This window comes from Oncorhynchus tshawytscha, linkage group LG05 (assembly GCF_018296145.1).
Source record: "Oncorhynchus tshawytscha isolate Ot180627B linkage group LG05, Otsh_v2.0, whole genome shotgun sequence".
NCBI classification, from domain to species: domain Eukaryota; kingdom Metazoa; phylum Chordata; class Actinopteri; order Salmoniformes; family Salmonidae; genus Oncorhynchus; species Oncorhynchus tshawytscha.
This window is the reverse complement of record NC_056433.1, coordinates 55,493,399-55,520,092: the sequence shown is the minus strand read 5'-3', so window position 1 is coordinate 55,520,092 and position 26,694 is coordinate 55,493,399. Positions and strand designations below refer to the sequence as shown.

At 44.7% G+C, this 26,694-nt stretch overlaps 1 protein-coding gene across 2 annotated transcripts in view; it reads left to right on the top strand.

Annotated features, from left to right (window-relative positions):
* The first annotated feature begins 667 nt into the window (after positions 1–667).
* The window catches only part of LOC112250891 (TLE family member 5), a 42,608-nt gene continuing 16,581 nt past the window's right edge, over positions 668–26,694 (top strand). The window contains exon 1 of one of the 2 annotated variants that reach the window (XM_024421417.2): positions 668–1,608. In XM_024421417.2, coding sequence (XP_024277185.1) covers positions 1,582–1,608 — 27 coding nt within the window. In that variant the 5' untranslated portion in view covers positions 668–1,581. The remainder of the gene's footprint in view (positions 1,609–26,694) is intronic. The other variant, XM_024421418.2, reaches the window with a different exon arrangement.

Sequence of the window (26,694 nt, the reverse complement as noted above, 5' to 3'; positions counted from 1 at the left end):
TGCTGTATTTTAGCCATATTTCTCTTTTCTATGTTTCATTTCAACCACTGTTGCCTGAACCTCATTCAAACATGAAAATGATTTTCATAGCCTTCTCCTTCAAAGAAAAATTCTCTGTTTTCAATTGGAATAAAAATGTGTTCCTATACTCTATGCTAGTGTTGTCTTTATTATGAACAATTTCCAAATGAGCTTTTGATACATAACCTATGTAGTGCCTACAGTATGATGTTTTAAAGATTTGAACAAATAGGAATCCAGAAAACATACACTTGATGCATTTTCTTATGTGGTTTACATTTGTTAATACCACTGCTCAGTGGGAAACGATAAACAGACTAATTTAACTACTCTACTAATTTTAAGTGGTATTTTGGTGTTCACTTTATGTTCCCTTCCACGAGGGGCGCTAGTTCTTTAGCCATCCAATGGGATGATTTTTGGGCATGTTCAGAAGTGAAACGTTGTAGAAAGTTTCAGATAGAAATACATTTTCTAGAACGCTATTCCAATTGACAAAGGGAGAATCTCAATTACATACCCTCGCGTCCTCTCTCCTCGCCGCCTCGAACCCCATTGGAGGAGAAAGGGGTTGGACCTCTGGCTTGCTCATTCGATGAGTTTTGAAGAGGCTAGGATAGAGGACGCGAGGAGGATTCAATTGAGATTCTCCCATAGTATATGATTTGTTCTGTGCGTTCGAGTTCTACGTTGGGCGTTTTGTAACGTCGCACCTTGCCCCAGGAATGGAATGTCTTCAGCCCCGCAACTGCCATACATTGACTGTTCGGCTAGGGCTCTGCGAGATACTGAAGCTGAGCGAGTGTATCATTTAAAGTTTCCTACGCGATTTGTTATTGTAATGATTAACGCGTAAATAGTTTTATTGCGACAACTGTGTACTCGTACTACTTGGTATTTTTTTGGTTGTTGTGAAGAAACGGGGAGGATTCAACTTCAGCGAATCCGGAGGTCCATTTTGTTATTTTTGCGAACCAAGCTGTTTTTTCCACTGAAGCTTTTATGGTGTTAGCGGACATATAGCTCGTTGGCTTTGTTGCGTTTGCTAAAATACACGGCGAATAAAGATTGAACAAAACAAACCACGACAAGACATATCAATATAGGTGTTAGCTATATGCATATTATATTTAGCTAGTACGTAAGCTAACGTGACCTAGCTAGCTACTACAGGCTGAAAGCTAGCAACAGTGATGAATCATTTTGAGCGACAGCCTTTGAAGAATTAAGCGAGGACCGTTCAAATGGTTGAGGTTTGTAGCTAGTTCATCAACAAAGAGAGAACGACATTAAATCAGGTGACTAATAACGTTAGGCTACCTCTGTCGAAAGATCTACACCTGGACAAACATATCATATTAGTTAGCTAACGCCAACTGCATCACCAATTTTGGGACAAGAGCTAACTAGCTATCTGGTCAGCTCGTGCGATTCTTGGCTAGATTCAAGCTTGCAAATACGGACAAAGAGGACCAACGTAAGCAAATATTTTTGTGTCAGCATTTAGAATCTTCCTCATTCATCGTATTTGGAAAGGAAAACAATAAACAAGGAATTGACATGATGTTTCCACAATCCAGACATTCAGTAAGTGGGTTTAATTTAATATTCAGACGCACTTGCAGTTTTTTTAGGATTATTTTCTGCACTGAACTTGTTTGTGTGCGCGTGCTAGTTACATTGTATCACGCTAGGTATATACAATGAGTAAGACCGTTACTTTGTATTATATCAAAGGTTTTTGACATGTCTAGTGTTTTTATGCCCTCGGCATGTCACTACACCAAGAGAAGAGGATTGTCAAATGTCGTTTCAGCTCTGACTTAAACAGACACCCCCTGGGGTAATTTGATTACCAAACCAGATAGAAGTTACTCATGCGTAACCACCAGCGTTCCTTATTTTGCCTATTTACTTGTGCTCACACATTTGCATACCTATGTTGAATGGGATTTCACAGGTTGTTCTTTTACACTAATTCATAATCATGCTCATATCCAGGCTTTTGCATCAAACATCAGTGAAACAATTCCAAGAGTAGTTCTGTTCAGTACAGAATCAACATGATTTGCATTGTAAATTAATTTGGATTGCAAGGCAGATGGGTAATGTAACTAGAGAGAAGGGCTTCTATGCTTGTGTCTAAAGTAAAATAGCCAAACAAAATCATGTATGCAGTGGAGAGGTGACTTGCACAGGGAGCCCCAAATTATGACATTGAAGAAGTTGGGACTCTGCAGGGATGGTACAGGTACGACTTTCCCAACTGTCTTATTTTGACCTTGAAATCAACCTCAGATTTGCTTTGGAGATGCTGGGTGAGGGCTTATCAACTTTCCCCAAAAGTTCTCATTGACTTGCACAAAAGTGCCTTCCATAGCAACATTCAAGGATTAACAAGCCCTTCATTTACCCTCTGAGGGAGACTTGGTTCGTGTCCAATGTTGATTATACTTCAGAAATCAGAACTGCCAGTGAGCTATAATTTGATCTTAGTTCCTTTGACAATGACTGATGTCTACGTGATTCCATTGACCAGGGGTGGGAAACTCCATTCCTTGGGGGCCGGAGTGGTGTCGCACTTTTTCCTCATCCCTAGCAAACACAGCTGACTTAAACGGAACAAAAATATAAATGCAACATACAATTTCACTTTACTGAGTTACAGTTCGTATAAGGAAATAAGTCAATGAAATAAATGCATTAGGCCATAATCTGTGGATTTCGGATAGATAAATATCTGTATTCACAGTTGTTGGTCGCATAGCTTTAAAAAAAAATTGTTTAAATAGGTGCATGGATCAGAAAACAAGTCCGTATCTGGTGTGACCATTTGCCTCATGCAGTGCAACACCTCTCCTTCACGTGTAGTTGGTCAGGCTGTTGATTGTGGCCTGTGGAATGTTGTCCCATTCCTCTTTTAATGGCTGTGCGAAGTTGCTGGATATCGTTGGGAAATGGAACACGCTGTTGTACATGTCAATCCAGAGCATCCCAAACATGCTCAATGGGTGACATGTCTGAGTATGCAGGCCATGGAAGAACTGGGACATTTTCAGCTTCCAGAAATTGTGTACAGATCTTTGCGATGTGGGGCCATGCATTATCATGCTGAAACATGAGGTGATCGCGGTGGATGAATAGCACTAAAATGGGCCTCCAGATCTTGTCCCGGTATCTCTGTGCTTTCAAATTGCCTTTGATAAAATGCAATTGTGTTCGTTGTCTGTAGCATTTACCCCAGTGCCACCATGGGGCACTCTGTTCACAATGTTGACATCAGCAAACCGCTCACCCACACGACGCCATACATGTGGTCTGCTGTTGTGAGGCCAATTTGGCTGTACTGCCAAATTCTCTAAAATTATGTTGGAGGCAGCTTATGATAGAGAAGTGAACATTCCTGCAGTCAGCATGCCAATTTATTGTCCCCAGCACAAGGTGCACCTGTGTAATGATCATGCTATTTAATCAGTTTCTTGATATGCTGCACCTGTCAAGTGGATATATCTTGGCAAAGGAGAAATGTTTGCACAATTTGCGAGAAATAAGCTTTTTGTGTGTATGGAACATTTCTGGGATATTTTATTTCATCTCATAACATGGGACCAACACTTTACATGTTGCGTTTTATATTTTTATTCTGTATTTGCATTCTAAACTGAAGATCATGAATAGTTGATTATTGGAGTCGGGTGTGTTAGCTGGGGCAAAAGTATACCTCCATTAAGGCCCATGAGGACTGGAGTTACCCATCCCTGCTCTTCACAATAAAATACATATGTGAAGTGTCCATCTACTGGAGTATCCATAATAATAATGAAGGGTAGAGCTGGTACTGGCTTGTGATTCATGGCCTGCAACCCAAATGTAGCAGGTCCATGTTGTTCCTTGACGTTGGTAATGGAACACATATTTGCTAGCATGAAAACAAGTAACTCTGGTGGTCGGGTGCCTTTGATGACTGGAATAGGCCATCATCCAGTTTATTTCCAAAATCCCACGTTTCCATGGTAACAAACTATGGTCTATGGAAAACGCAGGCTCTCTCCCCATGATCACACAACTGACACATTTGTCTATTCATTTAGGTAAAAAAATAAACACTGCAGTGAACATCCATTTTTGAAATGTTCACATCACTCGTGCTAAACTGAGCTCAAATATAACAGAAAATGAAAGCTTTGGAATAAAATGTAGGTAAACACAATTTTATTTATTTATTTAACCAGGTGGGCCAGTTGAGAAGTTCTTTGCAGGACTATTATGTTACCACGGTGCATTTGCTCCATATCATGATTTGTCGTCGCCAGTTCTAACACAGAAGGGGTAAGAGTTGTTTCCTCAGGCTAGAGCCTGTATGTCCCATGACATGAATGGTGTGCCTTTTTGCATCAGTCAGTGCAGCCACGGCATGCAGCTCTGTTCTGAGGCTGGCGTTGTCTGAGAGGACCACTCCTGCCACTTCACACCTCATCAGTGTGCAGAGGAGAAGTGAAGAGCTTGTAATTGTGAGATCTTACTGGCTCCCCATCGCACTCTCCAGAATCCTTCCGCTGACTGAGTTAGACTCGGCATTAGTGTTCAACCTGATTACAGTTGGTGGGTTGTCTCCCCAATGTCTCTCACCCTCATCAGGAGTGGAACAGCTTGTGTGATAGGCCTGCAACCCAAAGCTATCTTCTATAATGACTGGTTGTGTCTGAAAATAAATACCCATGCTAGCATACTACATACTTAAACGGTATACTATGGACTCAACTTTTTATACTATGTAGCACTATGTAGTTTTGATAAAAAAGAAGCCATGCAGTAGCTCCTCCCGACTGGCTGAGTAGGTGGGGCAGGCCGAGGCGTGGGTGAATTTTTCCAAATTCAACAGACATGCATCGCATTAACCAGCCTGATAATGGCCCCATTTTCCATTTCGATTAATTGCTCTAAACTCTGAATAGAATGAGAATTCTAGGCCTAATCAGGCTGGTTATAGGCAGACTATCACATTCAACCTATACTATAGCCCATCTGCTATTTAAAAAAGGACTGAAGATAGAACAGATCATTTGGTTCCATTTCAACATTTATTAGTGAAACCAAAGCGCTGTAACATAAATTAAATCAAATAGCCTAATACACACACCTTAACTTTTCAAATGTTCAAATCAAAGGCTGTTGCACAGGAACGAACGTGGAGTCCATCGCAAATTCAGAACCGCTGGACAACAATACACTAAAGCACTGATCATTGGGAACAAGATCAGAATGATGGCTACGGCTTGATATATTAATTAAATAGGTAGCCTAGCCTGCAAACTAAAACAATCCATATGTTCAAATCAGAAGGCCTGATTTAACATGACATTAATAACGCAGCCACATCCTGAGTACCTGTTACCGACACATCCAAAAATTAAGATTGTTTAGTATTTAGTTCAAAAGCTCTAAGGCCAAGAGAACAAACGCTTTTCAATGAGAACAGAAATCCACTTTGGGTTAAAAAAAAATATAATAATTAAACAACACTTATTTTCAAAGATGTAGCCTACGATGCAATACTTGTGATCATTGTAAGGAGAACAAAAACTACTTGGCGCATATTTGAACACCACACATTCAGCATCTTCCCAATATAAGTGGCCTAGTGTTGGCTACTTGAAGAGAACTAGGGCCTATCACGCGCAGTCCACCTCTTCCAATGCATCGTGGGAAAGTGTGCATTGAATTCTACCAGATGGCAGAAATTACTGTACAACACTGTACATGTTGCGCTTTGTATATTTGTTGATTTAGCTAAAATAAATTATTATAATAATTCTGGGATTCCATCCACTTTTCTGCAATTCCAATGACCCTAGGTTGGAGAAGATGCCTTGGTGCTGTAGGTAGCCAGTCATCTCTGATGTGGTGCACTGGCGTTCAGTCACCTTTACCAAGGTGAGAACCTGGCCATTTGTCACTTGTTTTTCCCCCCTAATCCAATTCAGTGCCCTTATGCTACTTGATTGGAGTATTAAGACCCAACACACAGGATTTAAAAACGTGGATTATGGATTTAGTGCGACGCTTTGTGAGAGCTACAGCAGTTCATCCTTGGAGCATAGGTAGTTAATGTTGCACCTCCACTCTGTGCTGCTGAAGCTCTCCTCAAATCAAACTGAACAGTGCTGCTGGCTGGCTGGGCTGGGCTGCCACAGGCCCTGTGGTTGGAAATATGTGACAGCTATAGATATGACTGTCAGAGATTAGAACCGTCATGATGGAAGACTTAAACTGGAGCCTGACAGCGGAGATGGATCTCTCAAACTCACCCGGTTCAGAAATGCCTCAAAGGTGATTTAGCTCGGAGTGCTTAAAGCAGAGTGTTTCACCTTATATATTTTTGTAACTAGCCTAGTATATTCCATGTTATCATGGTAAATCAATTAAATTGGAAGTTATTTTGCCTTCATCCCCCATGCAATTAAGGTGTTGTAATTGTAATGGATTTAAGAAACTGAATGTGTGTAGGATTCTTGCAGGAGTGTAGCAGTTACAGAACTATCACTCATCTTTCAAACCCGTTACCAGTGACAACGCCAGATGTTAGACCCAGGTGTATTTGCATACATTTGGTTGTAACACAGATAAACAAATGGCAGATGATGGATTGTTGACAGATGACCCGGGGAAAAGATTAACACCATTCAAATAATTAATATGCAAATGTTTTCCTAAAGAGCTCAGTCACTATAGTGGGTCAGTAGAATCCGTTGGTTTAAGTGAAGAAATCTTCATTTGGAAGTGGCTGCAGTCTGACCCAGATGTTTGCATTTACCATATTGTTTGGAGCCTGTTTAATCCTATGCATCTACAAAGCAGTTTCTTCTGTAAATAGGACCCACAGAACAGCGTGTAGCCGACACTGCTAAAAGTAGTAGTATGGGAGTAAAATCTCACAAACCTATTGGCTGTGACTCACAAGTTTGCATGAGCACACACACACACACACACACATGTTCCCTGCTTGTTGCCCTTTATCATGCATTTCCTCCCAGATTTGATGTAGTGGTGGGAGGGATGGAAGGGAAGAGGGTGCACAGGCATTATTAAGCCCACTTGAATTAACAGAACAGCCCCCAGCCTTTTCTCTAAAGCCTCCAGCTGGGGGAACTTAATCCCCATGGTCCCCTGTCTCGCCCATTAAACAAACTCCCTCCCACCCCTGCTCAATCGCTCTGTTACTCACACAGTGCACCACAAGCACACAGAGTGAACACACAAGGGCACCCTCTTCACCTGTCTCTAGCCAAAGCTGACATCCACTCGTCAATGCAGTAATGATTGCACACATATTTAAATTAACTCAAGGATGCCTATGTCTTTCACACTTTCCCATACACAACGTCAATAACAAGGGTACAGACACTTCTACAAATAACACCGTTTATGCACGCATACACACAAATGTCCTGACTGGCCTCAAGGGTCTTATCTGCTTTTTGTTTCTGGGGAACAAATTGAATGTGGGGCTTGACACATGCACAGCCAGCAGATGTCTGGGTCGTTAAGGGCAGAGTCGCTCATTAGCATGACAGAGGGCCCAGAGCACCACCTCCCTCCACTCCACGGGGGGCACAGCTATTGAGGGCAAGCCATGGGTCACAGGTGATATTGATTTTACTGGAGGGCCACACTGGCTGATTTTCAAATGACTGTTGGGTTGGGGGATTGGGACAGTCTCCAAGTCCCCATCAGAAATACACACATTCTAAGCAGGGAAGGCATACACACCTCCCCTTTCTGTCAGAGTTCATACCTGCCAATTTTGGAAGACTAACACAAAAGATTGGTTCTGCCCCCAAAAAACAATTATTTCACAAATAGCCATTTCAGTAATTGCTGACTAGATTAAATGCGAGGACTACGACTAAAGGGTGTTGATAATTTTACACATTTTCAGCAATGGAAAAGTAACATTTTTGGTGTTCTGATTTTAGGTCCTGGTTAGAATTCATTACTTCTTAAATCCTCTGAGAAGTGAAAGAACCACAGCCTTGTTGAATGTGTGAAAAGCATTGCTATTGTGCTGCTGAGAGGATTGGTTCTGTTGGTTGTTATTCCAAGACTTGAAGATTGCATGGAGAGACACCTGTTATAGCCTTCCGCCCAGCACCTTTCTGACCACACTCTGTATGAGTGATGATTGTGTGTGGGTGGATTTTATGAGCCTCTGTTTTGTGTTCATAAATTATTGCATGCTTTGTGTGGGTTGGCCTTTTGTCTGTATACATTATTCCTGACGCTGCGAAAACTGTGAGAGAAAAGGACAAACTGTAGGATGTTGGCAAGAGGGAGAAGTGGAGCATAAGGATGGTGTGTGTGTGTAGATGTGGTCTGTATGTGGGAGGAGGGAATATGGCGGGGGATTAAGTTTACTACAAGCATAACTCTGTTGATCTATGTGCGTGCATATGGGTGAAATGGAATTTTCTTTAGAGTAGGGGAAACACTTTTTGATAAAATTATATGCTTGCCGGTCCCACTCCCATTCACAAGGGGGCGATGGCAACATTTTTTTTGTTGTGTTGATTTTGTGAATACAAGGAAGTATCACCTTCCCTTGCTAGTCGTAGCTAGTGGCAGCCTGGCTAGCTGACGTTGGCCTGGCTAAAAACAGAGCAAGCTAGCCTTTTTAGATCTCCATGTGAAATTATCTGATTTATAATACAAAAATATGCCCTGGCAATATTCTTCTACTAGCCTGTGTAACCTACAACATTATCCCGGTTTGATGTGCTGCTTGTAGATTCATTCCCATATCAGCTAAAAATAGAACGTCATGTTTTGGTCATAGAGTAAAAAAGCACATGGCTAGCAAGTTGCCTATAGCAGGCTTTACCAATTCACAATAGCCTGTAATAACTAGTTATTACTTCTAAACAAAATACATTTTGGGGGGGTGGATTCTTCTTGTTTGGTTTACTATTTGAACAGTTGCTGAGATTATATTTGGTTATCAATCCAAAATGGGCTACTTTGACGATTAGCCTAGAGATCAGATCAAGGAACCAAGCGACAACACTGCCCCCGCGGCTGCAAAAGGAATGATACTTTTTTACTTCCTGAAAATGCTCCGTATGTTGAATGCCGGAGTCTATTACAAAGGACCTGCCCCCTGTGACAAAACAACATTGCAGCACTCTGAATCTTGCGTCTGCGTAGAGTTTGTGCCAAGCTTTAGAAGTGGAGCGGCAGCTGCATCAGTATTCAGAGGTGGCTGTGTGTGGTGGGGGGGGGGCACCCCTGAGCAGGGCGCTGGGCTGGAACAAAGCATCTCGGCGGGGGGGCTTTTGATTGGCCAACCCCTGTACAGGCCCCAGACCTGCCAGAACACAGGCACTGCAGAGCCCAGACAAGAGAATTAGCTGTACTCCCTCCTTTCACACAGGCAGGGCAGGAGGAAGACTGGAGCAACAAAACACCTCATCCTGGAGCTCTTTGAAAACCCCAGAGATCTACGGCAGGCAGCCCTCCCAGACTGAGCTGTACATGCCCAGGTGTAGGCTGTGGGTTGGCTGGGTCTAACTAGCCAGCTAGCTATGGTCATTGTTCAACAAATTGGAGTCAGCGTGCAGAGGAGGGAGCATTTTAGAATGCAGGTCTGTCCACTTATTTTGGTTATCAACCAGGGAGTAATCTTAGTACCTCCCTTTTGGACCCATGTAAGTAATAACCTGGGTTTTTACAAGGCGGCATAACCGCACTCTCTGTAATCTCACAGCCTCCTTCACCAGGCCATTTTTAATCTCTCCTATGGTTTCCCAAACCCGCAACCCTGTTTCCCAACACGTGACATTGCTCATTTCCCCTTGCCTTGCAGTCTTCCTCGGCTTGTTGCGGTTCCTGTGCTTTTGCCCTGGCTTTTGTGGGTGTGTGTTTAGGGTTTAATATTTTCCAGGTTTTGTTTTACAAATGTTCCATCCGGAGAATAAATCACTTTTTGTCCGGATATCCCGGTATATCTCGCAACAACAGGAAGTGTCATTCAAAGGCATTATAAAGCATATAAATATGTCTGGCTTTGATCAGCATGAACATTCCAACCTGATGCCCCCTGAACCTGATGAACCATATAATAAATACATTTTATGAGCACTACATTATTAACAACATTTACTGAGCCAAAGCTCAAAAAAGCCCAAATGATCGTGCTGTTATCCAATACATATAAGATATAGGCTACTGCACATTACGCACAACTGAAAAACATAAAAGCCCATAAATATGGCTAGCTATATGCTCTCTTGGGTAGATGAATGAAACTAGCTCCAGTAGGCTAATCTTTTTGTGTGAGCTGTTACTATACTCTTGTATTATATGGACTGGGATTATGTACATTATTCAAACCATGATGAAGCAGAAGAGTACATGCGATCCTGGTGCAACACATGCGGCCTACAGTTACAAGTTTAGGCTAGTGAATTTGTTTTTCATTTTGAAATGCAGTATAATAGGGCCTGACGCATATACAGTACCAGTCAAGTTTAGACAAACCTCATTCCAGGGTTTTTATTTTTACTACATGATTCCATATCTGTTATTTCATAGTTTGTCTTCACTATTCTACAATCTAGAAAATTGTAAAAATAAAAGAATCTCTGGAATGAGTAGGTGTGTCAACTTTTGACTGGTACTGTATACCTTTCATAATATTTCCCCTCATGTTAGTAGCCTACCTCTTTCTCTCTATTGTTGCTAATGACATCCTTGAATAATATAGGACTAGAATTTGATGCAAAGGCTTTCACTTTTCTTCACAAAGATTGAATGGATATGGGTCTGAATAAATAACTGCTATAGCCTACCGCCATTGTGTGTTCGCTCTTCTTTCAAACTACCCATGAGTTTTATTGGCTGCTGTATTTAACGTTCTGCAAAAAAGAGATTGCATCCCTCTTTGAATAGTCTATTGGTATAAGAAATGCTTTAAAAAATATATGTCCAGCAAGCTATTGTGGTGTAGCATTTCCTGCATGGGACTCGAAGAGCTAAAGAGCATTTTTTTTTGAGAGACCAGCAGAATACAGGTGATTGCGTAAGAGACGGAGGCTGTAAATTAAAAGCTTATTATGCATAACCCATCATTCATTATCTAAATACAAGGCTGATACTGCATTGAATGTATTACCTGAAAGAGGGTGGGTGTGTGTGTGTGTGTGTGTGTGTGTGTGTGTGTGTGTGTATATGAGAGAGAGAGCTACAGTTGCTACAGAGAGCTACAGTTGAAGTCGGAAGTTTACATCCACCTTAGCCAAATACATTTCAACTCAGTTTTCCACAATTCCTGACATTTAATCCTGGTAAAAAAAAATCCCTGTTTTAGGTCAGTTAGGATCACCACTTTATTTTAAGAATGTGAAATATCAGAATAATAGTATAGTGATTTATTTCCGCTTTTATTTCTTTCATCACATTCCCTGTGGGTCAGAAGTTTACATACATTCAATTAGTATTTGGTAGCATTGCCTTTAAATTGTTTAACTTGGGTTAAACATTTCGGGTAGCCTTCCACAAGCTTCCCACAATAAGCTGGGGGAATTTTGGCCCATTCCTCCTGACAGAGCTGCTGTAACGGAGTCAGGTTTGTAGGCCTCCTTGCTCGCACACGCTTTTTCAGTTCTGCCTACACATTTTCAATTATATTTAGGTCAGGGATTTGTGATGGCCACTCCAATACCTTGACTTTGTTGTCCTTAAGCCATTTTGCAACAACTTCGGAAGTATGCTTGGGGTCCTTGTCCATTTGAAAGACCCATTTACGACCAAGCTTTAACTTCCTGACTGATGTCTTGAGATGTTTCTTCAATATATCCACATAATTTTCCTACCTCATGATGCCATCTATTTTGTGAAGTGCACCAGACCCTCCTGCAGCAAAGCACCCCCACAACATGATGCTGCCACCCCCGTGCTTCACAGTTAGGATGGTGTTCTTCAGCTTGCAAGCCTCCCCCTTTTTCCTCCAAACATAACAATGTTCATTATGGCCAAACAATTTTATTTTTGTTTCATCAGACAAGAGGATTTTTTTTCTTCTGAGGTCTTAGCTGATTTATTTTGATTTTCCCATGATGTCAAGTAGAGGCACTAACAGACTTGCCAAAACTATAGTTTAAGACATTTGTGGAGTGATTGAAAAACAAGTTTTAATGACTCCAACCTAAGTGTATGTAAACTTCCGACTTCAACTGTACATACATACATACATCCCACTTTCACATTTCCTCTGTCACACACAGCTCAAAAATGGAGGAAAATTCCTCATTTCATTCTGCCCCAGTCCTTTGAGATGCATTAAAAACCGTTGTGCTCTGGTGGGGCAATAGAGACAGTCTTCATGGGATTCATCATTTCAGGAAATTGTCATCCTTTCCTCCCCCTGCCCAGCCCACAGACTTAAAAAAATAAAATAATCATAATCATAAAATCTGAGTTAAATTTACTCTCCATGGTCTCCTGAGTGGCACTGCATCACAGTGCTAGCTGTGCCACTAGAAATTCTGGGTACGAGTCCACGCTCTGTCGCAGCCGGCCGCGACCCGGGGTGGTTCACAATTAGCCCAGCGTCGTCTTTGTTAGGGGAGGGTTTGACTGGCAGTGATGTCCTCTTCCCATCGCTCCAACACATTGGTGCGGCGGGCTTCCCCGCTTTGTGTCAGGAAGCAGTGCGGCTTGGTAGGGTTGTGTTTCAGAGGATGCATGGCTCTTGACCTTCGCCTCTCCCAAGTCCGTACGGGAGTTGCAGCCATGAGACAAGACTAACTACCAATTGGATACCACAAAATTTGGGAGAAAAGGGGGGGGGGGAAATGTACAAAATCAATAAATCTGCTCTCCACCATAATGTCTATCTTTAACAAGGATTACAAACCCAATCCTATGTTTCTGCTCAGCAGATCAGACCACAAAGGCAGGAGAGTGCGATTACTCGGTGGGAGCGGCTATGCTTCACGCATGCACACACAGGCGCACACACACCGACAATAACACCGGGTATCATCAGAAAACATCCTCCTCAGTGTAAATCCTGCCTGAGGGGAACAGCAGTGTGGGGATTGCATTTCCTGCATCTCCGGCTCCCTGTTTACATCGCCACTGGAGAGAGAGCGTGAGATGGCAAGCGAGAGAGGGGTTTGTTCTGAATCCCCACATTCAGGGTGGAACCAAACCAGCAGGGAATCTCTCAAATGTGTAATTAGAGGGAAAAGGAAATGATACACAATGCAAATCTGTATTAGAACTTCATATGGATTCATGAACATTAAACCTGCACACAAACCTACCTAAAACACAAAACAAACTACAATGAAACAGTACCAGTTTACTACCTAGGATGAACCCATATAGGAACACATCGCACACAGACCTACATAACAAAGAATATATCTGTAGGCGCTACAAAGCAAACATTGGTGTCATATGAAACTTTATTGCTTGTTCTAATATTTAGTAGTATTTTGCTTTAAAATACAATTTCTTTCATTTATGAATATAGAAAAATATACAACTTATGATTTGGCAAATGTTTTATATTGTTAAAAAATATATATAAAACACAACATGCTGTAATTGCAACGATTTTACTGAGTGACAGTTCATAAGGAAATCAGTAAATTGAAATAAAATGCATTGATCTAGGGATTTCACATGACTGAATACAGATATGCCAGGCCCAGCCAATTAGAATGAGTTTTTCCCCTACAAACAGGCCTTATTAGAGACATAAATACTCTTTAGTTTCATCAGCTGTCCGGGTGGCTGGTCTCAGACGATAGCGCAGGTGAAGAAGATGGATGTGGAGGTCATGGGCAGGCGTAGTTACACGTGGTCTGCGGTTCTGAGGCCGGTTGGATGTAAAAATGATGTTGGAGGCGGCTTATGGTAGAGAACTTAACATTAAATTCTCTGGCAACAGCTCTGGTGGACATTCCTGCAGTCAACATGCAAATTGAATGTTTAGATTGAGAAAAATTAAAGGAAGAATTTCCCTTCTCATTGACTTCTCAAACCCCATTCTAGTCTGTTTTCCCGGATGTCTTGATGTTGCGCCTCTGGGTTTAGAAACTCTGTGGAGCAGGGCTGTGATTGGTTACATTGCCTACTACACCAATTTCTCAGTATAAAATGGCCATTAATTTAACTAGCAGAGATCCCACTCTGGAACTTTGATATGGCGCGGTTGGTAGCCTAGTGGTTAGAGCGTTGGGCCAGTAACCGAAAGGTTGCTAGATCAAATCCCCGAGCTGACAAGGTAAAAATATGTTGTTGGGCCCCTGAACAAGGCAATTAACCCACTGTTCCTAGGCCGTCATTGTAAATAAGAATTTGTCCTTAACTGACTTGCCTAGTTAAATAATAATACAATATATTTTTTTTAAATATGCCCGTAGAGTGAGTATACATAACAATTGACAAATCATCATTTATATTCATAAATTAATACCACTCATATTTCAGAGCAAGCGGTATACCTTCATATGACACCAATTTTTTTGCTTTGTAGCATCTCTATAACATTATGTCTGAAAGGGTAAGTCTGTCCCGTGTAGCTCAGCTGTTAGGGTATGGTGGTTCCAATGCCAGGGTTGGAGGTTTGATTCACACAGTGGACCAGAATGAAGAAAAAAGTATGAAAATGTATGCACTCAGTACTGGTCATTCTGGATAAGAGAGCCTGCTAAATTTCTAAAATATAAGGGCTAGAATGTGATAAATATGCAAACTTTGATTAAATATTCCCAATTATGATTTTAGATACAAATATATGTCAACAATCCTTCCTCCAAAAGACCATTCTATGACTTAAATTTGGTTTCGTGAGAAATCACCCTGATATGCTTGTAGAGCCACTGTACCCAGTGAGCAGAGAGACAGAGGTCTGACTGGCTCAGGGCCAGGCCAACCCATGCATGCTAGGGGCTGAGGAATTGGATTGTCTCTTCAGCATTGGACTGGGCTTTAGATACAGCAACAGGGAGCCTAATCTTGTTTGGGCCAGGAATTTGATTTTGATTATTATCTCCATGGACCAGGCCGGGCTTACCCCCATTCCTGAGATTCGGTTATCCCCCACCCTGAGCCCAGCTGATTTGACCTTGTTAAGACGCTTTAAAGGAGATTATTCTACTTTTATCACTTCTAGTGAAGTGCACTCGCAAACATAGACTGCAAGGCAGGCCAAGCATGGCAGTCAAAACACACACACACAACGCATGGACATGGAGGGCATACCAGCACACACACAAAACACATGGGAGGGCACAAACACACATTAGGGTTGAATAACGGGAACCCGGTTACCAAGAGTTACCGCCCAAAACCACTCCCTTTTCCTGGGATAAAAAACTGTGAGAAACGGGTTAATTATAATACATAGAATTATAGTACATACACATGTGGAGTGGTTAAAAAACGTTTTAATGAATCCAACCTAAGTGTATGTAAACTTCCGACTTCAACTGAATGTACAGTACCAGTCAAAAGTTTGGACACCTACTCATTCAAGGGTTTGTCTTTATTTTTACTGTTTTCTACTTTGTAGAATAATGGTGAAGACATCACAGCTATGAAATGACACACATGGAATCATGTAGTACCCAAAAAAGTGTTAAAATGATTTGTTTATATTTGAGATTCTTCAACGTAGCCACCTTTTGCCCTTATGACAGCTTTGCACACTCTTGGCATTCTCTCAACCAGCTTCACCTGGAATGCTTTTCCAACAGTCTTGAAGGAGTTCCCACATATGCTGAGCACTTGTTGGCTGCTTTTCCTTCACTCTGCGGTCCAACTCATCCCAATTGGGTTGAGATTGGGTGATTGTGGACACCAGGTCATCTGATGCAGCACCGCATCACTCTCCTTCCTCAGGCCCTTACACAGCCTGGAGGTGTATTGGCTCATTGTCCTGTTTAAAGCAAATGATAGTCCCACTAAGCACAAACCAGATGGGATGGCCATGCTGGTTAAGTGTGCCTTTTGAATTCTAAATAAATCATTGACAGTGTCACCAGCAAAGCGCCCCACACCATCACACCACCTCCATGCTTCACGGTGGGAACCACACATGCAGAGATCATCCATTCTCCTACTCTGCGTCTCACAAAGACACGGCAGTTGGAACCAAAAATCTCACATTTGGACTCATCAGAGCAAATTTCCACTGGTCTAATGTCCATTGCTCGTGTTCCTTGGCTCAAGCAAGTCTCTTCTTATTATTGGTGTCCTTTAGTAGCCCGATTCACACAGTCTTCTCTGAACAGTTGATGTCTGTTACTTGAACTCTGTGAAGCATTTATTTTGGATGCAATTTCTGAGGCTGGGAACTAATTAACATATCCTCTGCAGAGGTAACTCTTCCTTTCCTGTGGCGGTCCTCATGAGAGCCAGTTTTGAAGAAACTTTAAAACTTCTACATTTTCTGTATTGACTGACCTTCATGTCTTAAAGTGATGGACTGTTGTCTCTCTGCTTATTTGAGCTGTTCTTGCCATAATATGGGCTATTTGGTAAAGGACCATCTTCTGTATACCACCCCTACCTTGCACAACACAACTGATTGGCTCAAATGCATTAAGAAGGAAAGAAATTCCCCAAATGAACTTTTAACAAGGCACACCTGTTAATTAATTGAAATGCATTCCAGGTGACTACCTCATGAAGCTGGTTGAGAGAATGCCGAGAGCATACAACGCTGTCATCAAGGCAAATGGTGACTATTCTCAAATACATATACAGTGGGGCAAAAAAGTATTTAGTCAGCCACCAATTGTGCAAGTTCTCCCACTTAAAAAGATGAGAGGCCTGTAACAGCCACCAATTGTGCAAGTTCTCCCACTTAAAAAGATGAGGCCTGTAATTTTCATCATAGGTACACTTCAACTATGACAGACAAAATGAGGGGGAAAAATCCAGAAAATCACATTGTATGATTTTTAATGAATTTATTTTCAATTTATGGTGGAAAATAAGTATTTGGTCATCTACAAACAAGCAATATTTCTGGCTCTCACAGACCTGTAACTTCTTCTTTAAGAGGCTCCTGTGTCCTCCACTCGTTACCTGTATTAATGGCACCTGTTTGAACTTGTTATCAGTATAAAATACACCTGTCCACAACCTCAAACAGTCACACTCCAAACTCCACTGTGGCCAAGACCAAAGAGCTGTCAAAGGACACCAGAAACAAAATTGTAGACCTGCACCAGGCTGGGAAGACTGAATCTGAAATAGGTAAGCAGCTTGGTTTGAAGAAATCAACTGTGGGAGCAATTATTAGGAAATGGAACACATGCAAGACCACTGATAATCTCCCTCGATCCGGGGCCCCACGCAAGATCTCACCCCGTGGGGTCAAAATGATCACAAGAACGGTGAGCAAAAATCCCAGAACCACACGGGGGGACCTAGTGACTGACCTGCAGAGAGCTGGGACCAAAGTAACAAAGCCTACCATCAGTAACACACTACGCCGCCAGGGACTCAAATCCTGCAGTGCCAGACGTGTCCCCTGCTTAAGCCAGTACATGTCCAGGCCCGTCTGAAGTTTCCTAGAGAGCATTTGGATGATCCAGAAGAAGATTGGGAGAATATCATATGGTCAGATGAAACCAAAATAGAACTTTTTGGTAAAAACTCAACTCGTTGTGTTTGGAGGACAAAGAATGCTGAGTTGCATCCAAAGAACACCATACCTACTGTGAAGCATGGGGGTGGAAACATCATGCTTTGGGGCTGTTTTTCTGCAAAGGGACCAGGACGACTGATCCGTGTAAAGGAAAGAATGAATGGGGCCATGTATCGTGAGATTTTGAGTGAAAACCTCCTTCCATCAGCAAGGGCATTGAAGATGAAACGTGTCTGGGTCTTTCAGCATGACAATGATCCCAAACACACCGCCCGGGCAACGAAGGAGTGGCTTCGTAAGAAGCATTTCAAGGTCCTGGAGTGGCCTAGCCAGTCTCCAGATCTCAACCCCATAGAAAATCTTTGGAGGGAGTTGAAAGTCCGTGTTGCCCAGCAACAGCCCCAAAACATCACTGCTCTAGAGGAGATCTGCATGGAGGAATGGGCCAAAATACCAGCAACAGTGTGTGAAAACCTTGTGAAGACTTACAGAAAACGTTTGACCTCTGTCATTGCCAACAAAGGGTATATAAAAGTATTGAGAAACTTTTATTGACCAAATACTTATTTTCCACCATAATTTGCAAATAAATTCATAAAAAATCCTACAATGTGATTTTCTGGATTTTTTTTTTTCTTCTAATTTAGCCTGTCATAGTTGAAGTGTACCTATAATGAAAATTACAGGCCTCATCTTTTTAAGTGTTTGTCACGCCCTGGTCTTAGTATTTTGTGTTTTCTTTATTTATTTGGTCAGGCCAGGGTGTGACATGGGTTTATTTTGTGTTGTGTTTATGTATGGGGTTTTTTCGTAGGTTTTGGGATTGTGGCTTAGTGGAGTTTTCTAGCATAGTCTATGGTTGCCTGAGGCGGTTCTCAGAGGCAGGTGATTCTCGTTGTCTCTGATTGGGAACCATATTTAGGCAGCCATATTCTTTGAGTGTTTCGGGGGTGATTGTTCCTGTCTCTGTGTTAGTTGTCACCAGATAGGCTCAGTCACTTTGGTTTTTTCTTTTTTCATTGTTTTGGAAGAGAAGAGAACGAGCGCCATTCTCCTTGCGGAGATGGTGCTAAATCCATCAACACGGTCGGTCCCTGGGATTGGGCTGGCCAACACGATTCGGTTTGCTTGGAAGGAAAAGGAGTTGGAGCCTTTAGGACGGGAAACTTTTGGAAGGATAATATTGATGGGGATTCTAACGCTGACGGTGAAGGACGTGTTTTGTTTCCAAGGCAACTCGTTGGAGGGAGCATACGACGTGTCACTATATACAGAGGAGAAACACGATGATATCCTGAGAGGGGCAAGAGCAGTGGAAGGTGAGAGGCCGATGAGCCACTATGAAATAACAAGCCTGGCGAAGAACAACTTTAGGGTTGTAACTGTCAACATTTACAACCCATACGTTAAGGACGAAGAGGTGAGGGCCTTTCTGGGGAGATACATGGATAACGTCTCCTCAGCAAGGCACCTCAAAGACTCCCTTGGGTTTTGGAATGGGAGGAGAGGCTTCCAGGCCCTCCTCAGGGAGGACCCAAAGGGACATGGTGGCTACCTCCATCCTCCTGCTATGTTCTCCCTAGGGGCTGACAGGGGGATGTTGTTTTATGCACGTCAGCCCCCATTTTGCAGGCGCTGTATGGCCTACGGCCACATATTCGCCTCGTGCAGCACAAGAAAATGCAGATTTTGTGGATCTGAGGAACATGAGGCGAGGGATTGTGACAAGCCTAAGGCGTGCCACGGGTGTGGCTCGTCAGCACACCTGTGGCGGGGGTGCCCGGCTCGTCAGAGGTCATATGCGTCTGCGGCTGGGGGGGGAGCAGGAGCGGGGGATGGGGGAAGAAGAGGGGAAGGAAGCACGCCGCATGACCAGAGTACAGGTCCAGAGGGGAAGGCCGCAAGGAAGGAGGAGGAGCAAGAAGCGGCGGATGGAAGAGAGAAGGAAACGGAAGGCATGGGAGTAGGAGAACCAGGAAAAGCGGCGGAAGAAGGCAACCGAGTGGAGGAGCATGAGAGAGAAGAAAGCGATGGAGGAGTGTTGGAGAAGGAGACGGTATTCCTGCATCCTGGGTTGGTGAGATGGAGGAAGAGGGGGGGATGTCGGGAGTACAGATGGTGTTCTCACCGGTAGATATGGAGCAGGGGAGCATCGGGTGAGTCTCCTGTTTTTGTTTTTTTTCTGTCTGGGTTTAGAATTTGAGTGTATTACATGTTTTTATTTTATTTCATGGGGTCTAATTTTACTTTTGTTAGTTTAAATGTAAGGGGTTTAAGGGATTTTGTTAAGAGGAGGGCGGTTTTTAGTTATTTGGAGGGTGTGGGGTTTGATTTTTGTTTTTTACAGGAGGTTCACCTGAGGGATGGAGGAGATGTTAGTAGGTTTAACAGGGAGTGGGACAAGGGGGAGTCGGTTTGGGGTATTGGGGGGGTGCACTCATCGGGGTAGGGATTTTGTGTGGGCACAGGGAGGTAAAAGTGGAGGATTCTTTTGTGGTAATGCAGGGGAGGGTTATAGGGGTGGATGTCACGATAAGGGATTGTAAATTTAGATTAGTGGTGGTGTATGGGCCACAGGTGGTGGCAGACAGGAGGGAGATGGTGGACTGTCTGACGCCCCTGTGTGTCACAAATAGGAAATTAGTGATGGGGGGGATTTTAATATAGATTTAGGAATAGGGGGGGATAGCAGTGCAGGCGCCATCACCAGGCTAATGGCTTGCCATGGTCTGGTTGATGGTGGTCTGCACACTACTCCGAAAATGGCCGGTCCTACATGGCGCAACTCCAGGGGGGTTGAGCGGAGGCTCGACTATATTTTTGTACCCAGGTCTTTGGGTAAGTTGTCTGGGCGGCTGTTGCCTGTTTTCTTTTCGGATCACGACGGGGTGCTCCTGCAGGTGGGGTCGCCAGTCTGCCTCTTTGGTAGGGGGTACTGGAAGTTAGATCGGGATGTGCTGGAGGAGCAGGCTTTTGTTGACGGGTTTTATGGTTTCTTTTGGAGGCTTGAAGGCCTCCGGTCCATGTGCGAGGGGGTGTTAGAGTGGTGGGAATTAGTTAAGGTGAGGATTAGGGCTTTTATAATAGGGTATTGCAAGAGGAAAAAAAGGGAGGAGAGGAGGGAGGTGGATTGTATCCAAAAGTTAATTGAACTCGAGTACGAGGCAGGCAACCTCGGCAGGTCGTTTGACTGGGAGAGATCCGCAACCCTAAAGGCGCAGCTCAGGGAGTTGCAGGAGCGGAAGGCTCGAGCTTTCCTGGAGCTTGCGCATAGTGGCTTTCTAGAACACAATGAGACTTGTTCTGCTATGTTCTTTAAGTCGGTTAGGGCCAGACAGAGTAGGAAGGTAATGCATGGCGTTAGGGAAGAAAATGGTAGTATAGTTAGAAAACCAGAGGAAATGGTCAGGGTGACAACTGATCATTTCCAAGGTTTATTTAAGGAAAGGGAAATAGATGTGGAGCAGGCAAATGTGTTTTTAGAACACTTGTCCAGGCGGTTGCCGGAGGACATTAGAGAAGTGATGGAGGCCCAGATCTCACTAGAAGAGGTTGAGAGCACTCTTAGGAGGATGGGAAAAGGGAAGGTGCCTGGGATGGATGGGCTGCCGGCTGAGTTTTATCTCAAGTTTTGGGGTATACTTGGACCAGTGGTCCTCGAAGTCTTGAAGGCCATCCTTGAGACGGGGTCCCGGGGGATCAATGGCTGTTGGTGTGCTGTCACTTTTATATAAGAAGAAGGGAAGTAACAGACCTTGGCAACTGGCGGCCGTTGACCATGCTGTGTGTAGATTACAAGCTACTTGCAAAGGTTTTAGCAGACCGGTTGCGCACAGCCCTTCCCTACGTCGTCCATGAGGATCAGACATGCGGGGTAGAGGGCCGCTCTATTAGATGGAACCTACAGTTAATCAGGTACTCCATCGCTTGGGTTGAAGATAGAGGACTGCCTTTAATGGTAGCAGCGCTAGATCAGACGAAAGCCTTTGATCGCGTGAATAGATCCTTTTTATTCAGAGTGTTAGGTCGATTAGGATTTGGGGAGAAGTTCATAGGATGGATTCGTACATTATATGTCGGAGCGGGGTGCCGAGTTAGTGTAAATAGTCACTTGGGTGACGTTTTTGACCTCTCGTCTGGGGTCAGGCAGGGGTGCCCACTCTCGGCTCTCCTCTTCGTTCTGTACATGGAGCCTCTGGGGCTGCCATTAGGGCAGACACAGGGGTGGAAGGCTTGTTGATCCCTGGAAGTGGTGGGCTGCGTGTTAAGATGATGCAGTACGCCGACGACACTTCCTTCGTGCTGTGCAAGGACTCGTGCCTGACAAGGTCCCTTGCCATCTTTGGGGATTTCACCCGAGCGTCGGGAGCGGTTCTGAACCATGCAAAGTCTTCCGTCAAGTTTTTCGGAAGATGGCGTGGTAGAACGGATGTGCCCGGGGGGTTATCTCTCTGTGAGGGGGCCCTGAGGATTCTCGGGGTCCATTTTGAGACCTCCGGCTCAGCGATGCTAAACTGGAACATGCGTATCGCAGTGGTACAGAGGAAGCTAGCAATGTGGAAGGCTAGGTATTTGTCTTTTATGGGCAAAGTCCTGGTCCTAAAGGTGGATGTGTTGCCGTCTCTTTCGTATTTGGCGTACATCTACCCATTGCCGGCTTGTCTGAGGAGGCCTCTAGTGAGGCTTGTGTTTCAGTTCATGTGGAGTGGCAGGTGCGAGTGGGTCGCCAGGGCACGCATGCTCTGTCCCATCGGGGAGGGAGGTAGGGGGGTACCACATTTCCCCCTCAAGCTGGATGCAATTTTTGTTTCTTTCTTGTTAACGGAGCTTGCTCATCCAGTGATACACCCGTCCGGTTACCTCCTGCGGGTGTTCTTCTTGTATCAGGCGAGAAGCATAATGGTGTGGTCTAACACAGGTCCTCGGGCGGAACAGCTGCCGTGGCACTTTGGTCATGCGGCCAAGTGGCTGCGTGTACACCCTGAGGTTGAAGTTGCCCGAGTAGGTTTAGATCACAGGCACCTGTACGAGGAGGTCAGAAAGGCAGGGAGTCCGGCGCCTGTAGTGGGCATCTCGGAAGTGGTCTGGGAGGGAGTGCAGGCGCGGGGTCTGGACAACAGGCTCAAGGACCTGAATTGGTTGAGCCTCCATAAGTGCTTGCCGGTACGTTCCATCATGTACCGGTATAATTTGGTGCAATCCCCCACCTGTCCAAGATCCTCTTGTGGCAGGGAGGAGACTGTGCGCCATGTCTTTTGGGACTGTGCCTTTGCCGGAGTAGTATGGGCTAGGGCACGGGTGTTGTTAGGTTTGGTAAGGGGGGATTTTGTATTGACGTGGGCCAGGTTAGAGAGAGGTGTAGGGAGAGCAAGAGGGACGGATAGGGACAGGTTTCTGCTCTGGCTTCTCATGAGTCTCTTTAAACGGGGGCTGTGGGAAGCCAGGCAGAACATGGTGAAGACAGGGAGAGATTGGGGGGTGGAAGGGATAGTGAGGAGGGTGGAAGGAGATTTGAGGGGGAGAAGAAGTGGGGGCAGCATGCTGCTCGGGAGAGGTGGAAGGGGGGTTTAGGGCTGGGTGTCATTTAGATTTGTAAGGGGATAGATTAGGGACGGGGAGATAGGGAAAGGTAGTTTGTAGGGTGACGGGGAGGGAAGATGCTCCCCTGAGTTTTTGTTTGGGGTTTTTGTTTTGTTTAGTTAAATTAAAATACCATTGTTGGAGTATGTATGAAAATTATGAGTTGTAAAGAATGAATGGTATTGAAGGTAATAAATTATTTTTTATTTAAAAAAATTAAGCTGTTTCGGTTTTCACGTTCCGTTTATTGTTTTTGTATTGTTCGTGTTTTATCTTCATTAAAGATGTATCGAATTAATCACGCTGCATTTTGGTCCGACTCTCCTTCGACGGAAGAAAACCGTAACAGAATCACCCACCACACCAGGACCAAGCGGCGTGGTGACAGGCAGCGGCAGCAGGAGCAGCGAAAGGAGGAATGGACATGGGAAGACGTTTTGGATGGCAAGGGTTGTTACACTTGGGAGGAGATACTGGCTGGAAGAGATCGCCTCCCATGGGAACAGGTGGAGGCACTTAGGAGAGCAGAGGCAGCCGGAGATAGGAGCTGGCGATACGAGGGAACACGGTTGGCAAGGAAGCCCGAGAGTCAGCCCCAAAAATGTATTGGGGGGGGCTCAGGGAGAGTGTGGCAGAGTCAGGGTTCAGACCTGAGCCAACTCCCCCTGTTTATCGTGAGGAGCAGCGATCACAGGACTTCTGGACTTGGGAGGAGATATTGGACGGAAAAGGACTCTGGGCACAGCCTGGAGAATATCGACGCCCCAAAGAAGAACTGGAGGCGGCGAAAGCGGAGAGGCGCTGGTATGAAGAGGCAGCACGGCGACGCGGATGGAAGCCCGAGAGTGCTTTAGGTACGATATTCGCCCGACGGAGCGTGTCGGGGATTTGATGGCACCTGGGTCAGCGCTCCATACTCGTCCTGAGGTGCGTGTTAGTCGGCTGGTGAAGATTGTGCCAGCCTCACGCACTAGGCCTCTTGTGTACCTACCTAGCCTTGCACGTCCTGTGCCAGCCCTGCTCTCAGGCTCTCCAGTACACCTTCACGGTCCGGTCCATCCTGTGCCACCTTCACACACCAGTCCTCCGGTGGCAGCTCCCCACACCAGGCTTCCTGTGCGTGTCCTCGGCCCAGTGCCAGCACCACGCACCAGGCCTTCTGTGCGCCTCGCCTGTTCAGCGCTGCCAGAGCCTTTCTCCTCTCCAGCGCTGTGGGAGTCTCCCGCCTGTTTAGCGCTGTCGGAGTCTCCCGCCTGTTTAGCTCTGCCAGAGCCTTCCTCCTCTCCAGCGCTGCCGGAGTCTCCTGCCTGTTCAGCGCAGCCAGAGCTGCCAGTCTGCATGGAGCAGCCAGAGCTGTCAGTCTGCATGGGGCAGCCAGGATCTTCCAGATCCGCCAGTCAGCCAGGATGCGCCAGTCAGCCAGGATCTGCCAGAACCACCAGCTAGCCAGGATCTGCCAGAGCCAACTACCTGCCTGAGCTTCCCCTCAGTCCCGAGCTTCCCCTCAGTCCCGAGCTTCCCCTCAGTCCCGAGCTTCCCCTCAGTCCCGAGCTTCTACCTCAGTCTCGAGCTGCCCCTCAGTCCAGTGGGGTCCTTGGTGAGGGTTATTAGGCCAAGGTCGGCGGCGAGGGTCGCCAATCAAAGGACGCGTTACAGGGGGACTAAGACTTGGTTGGAGTGGGGTCCACGTCCCGAGCCGGAGCCGCCACCGTTGACAGACGCCCACCCGGACCCTCCCCTATGGGTTTAGGTGTGCGGCCGGGAGTCCGCACCTTGGGGGGGGGGTGGGGTTCTGTCACGCCCTGGTCTTAGTATTTTGTGTTTTCTTTATTTATTTGGTCAGGCCAGGGTGTGACATGGGTTTATTTTGTGTTGTGTTTATGTATGGGGTTTTTTCATAGGTTTTGGGATTGTGGCTTAGTGGGGTTTTCTAGCATAGTCTATGGTTGCCTGAGGCGGTTCTCAATCAGAGGCAGGTGATTCTCGTTGTCTCTGATTGGGAACCATATTTAGGCAGCCATATTCTTTGAGTGTTTCGGGGGTGATTGTTCCTGTCTCTGTGTTAGTTTGCACCAGTTTAAGCTGTTTCGGTTTTCACGTTACGTTTATTGTTTTTGTATTGTTTGTGTTTTATCTTCATTAAAGATGTATCGAATTAACCACGCTGCATTTTGGTCCGACTCTCTTTCACCCGAAGAAAACCGTAACAGTGTTAGAACTTGCACAATTGGTGGCTGACTAAATACTTTTTTGCCCCACTGTATATATATTTTTTCAACACTTTTTTTTGGTTACTACATGATTCCATATGTGTTATTTGTGGTTTTGATGTCTTCACTATTCTACAGTGTCGAAAATAGTAAAAATAAAGAAACCCTTGAATGAGTAGGTTTGTTCAAACTTTTGACTGGTACCTTTGTGTGTGTGCATGTTTCATTTCAATACTAGGTGTTATCTTCACAGGCAGCAGAGCATCTTTATGGAGGCTTATGTCCTCTCTCTGAATCGAGACGTGCTTACCTCACACACTTGGGCCAATACATACACACACGCGGGTGCACGTATTTTACACCCGCGCAGAGCAGTCACCTTTTTTTCGTCACACCAGATGGCATGTGTCACCGTATTACGGCAGTATTTCATTAACATTATGTGCATCCATCTGTTGTGTGCTTGGAGGCCCCACAGAGCTTTTTCATTTTGGTCACTTTACAGCACTGCACCACCAACAGTAGGCCCAGCCATACTGCATGTTTATATAGCCTAGAGTACTTCAAAGGTTGCATGTGGGTGAGGCTAAAGGTCAGAGGCCTGCATATGTGGGGCGCTCGGGCATAGATTATCCATCATATTTAACAGATGTGGCTGCTCTAACAATTAAAATACACGTCTTCAAAGATTGAAGGCAGTTGGGAGGTGAGATCAGGTGGGACTATTAGAGGGCAGATACGCGTGTGAACAACTGATATAAAGTTGTTGTTTTTCAAAGTTGCCAGGATGTGACGTGTTCCTCTTGTCAGTCCACTCGTAACAACCTAAGCATTATAAAACGTATATTCGATCAAATAAGCCTCACGTAGAAAATAAGCCATTACATGTTTTGTTGACTGAATTCCACACACTCATTTGGCCATACAAAAACTCCTGGCTTGGTGAAAATTGTGAAAAAAATACAAATAAAGGCCACCTGCTGGAAAGACCGAAGACGGGGCCCCTCACTTCGCCACTTCTTCATTGGCTCGAGGCAAAAGTTGCTCCTTACCATAGATCTAGGATCAGATTACCCTACCTCAAACCCTAACATTAACCATTAGGAGATAAAATAAAATATCTGACCCTGTATCTGTGGTTAAAGGGCAACTCCTACCTGCTCCGGGTTGGAGCTGTGTTCGGAGTGAGGCTGATGTGGGAGGAACTTGTGTGGGAGG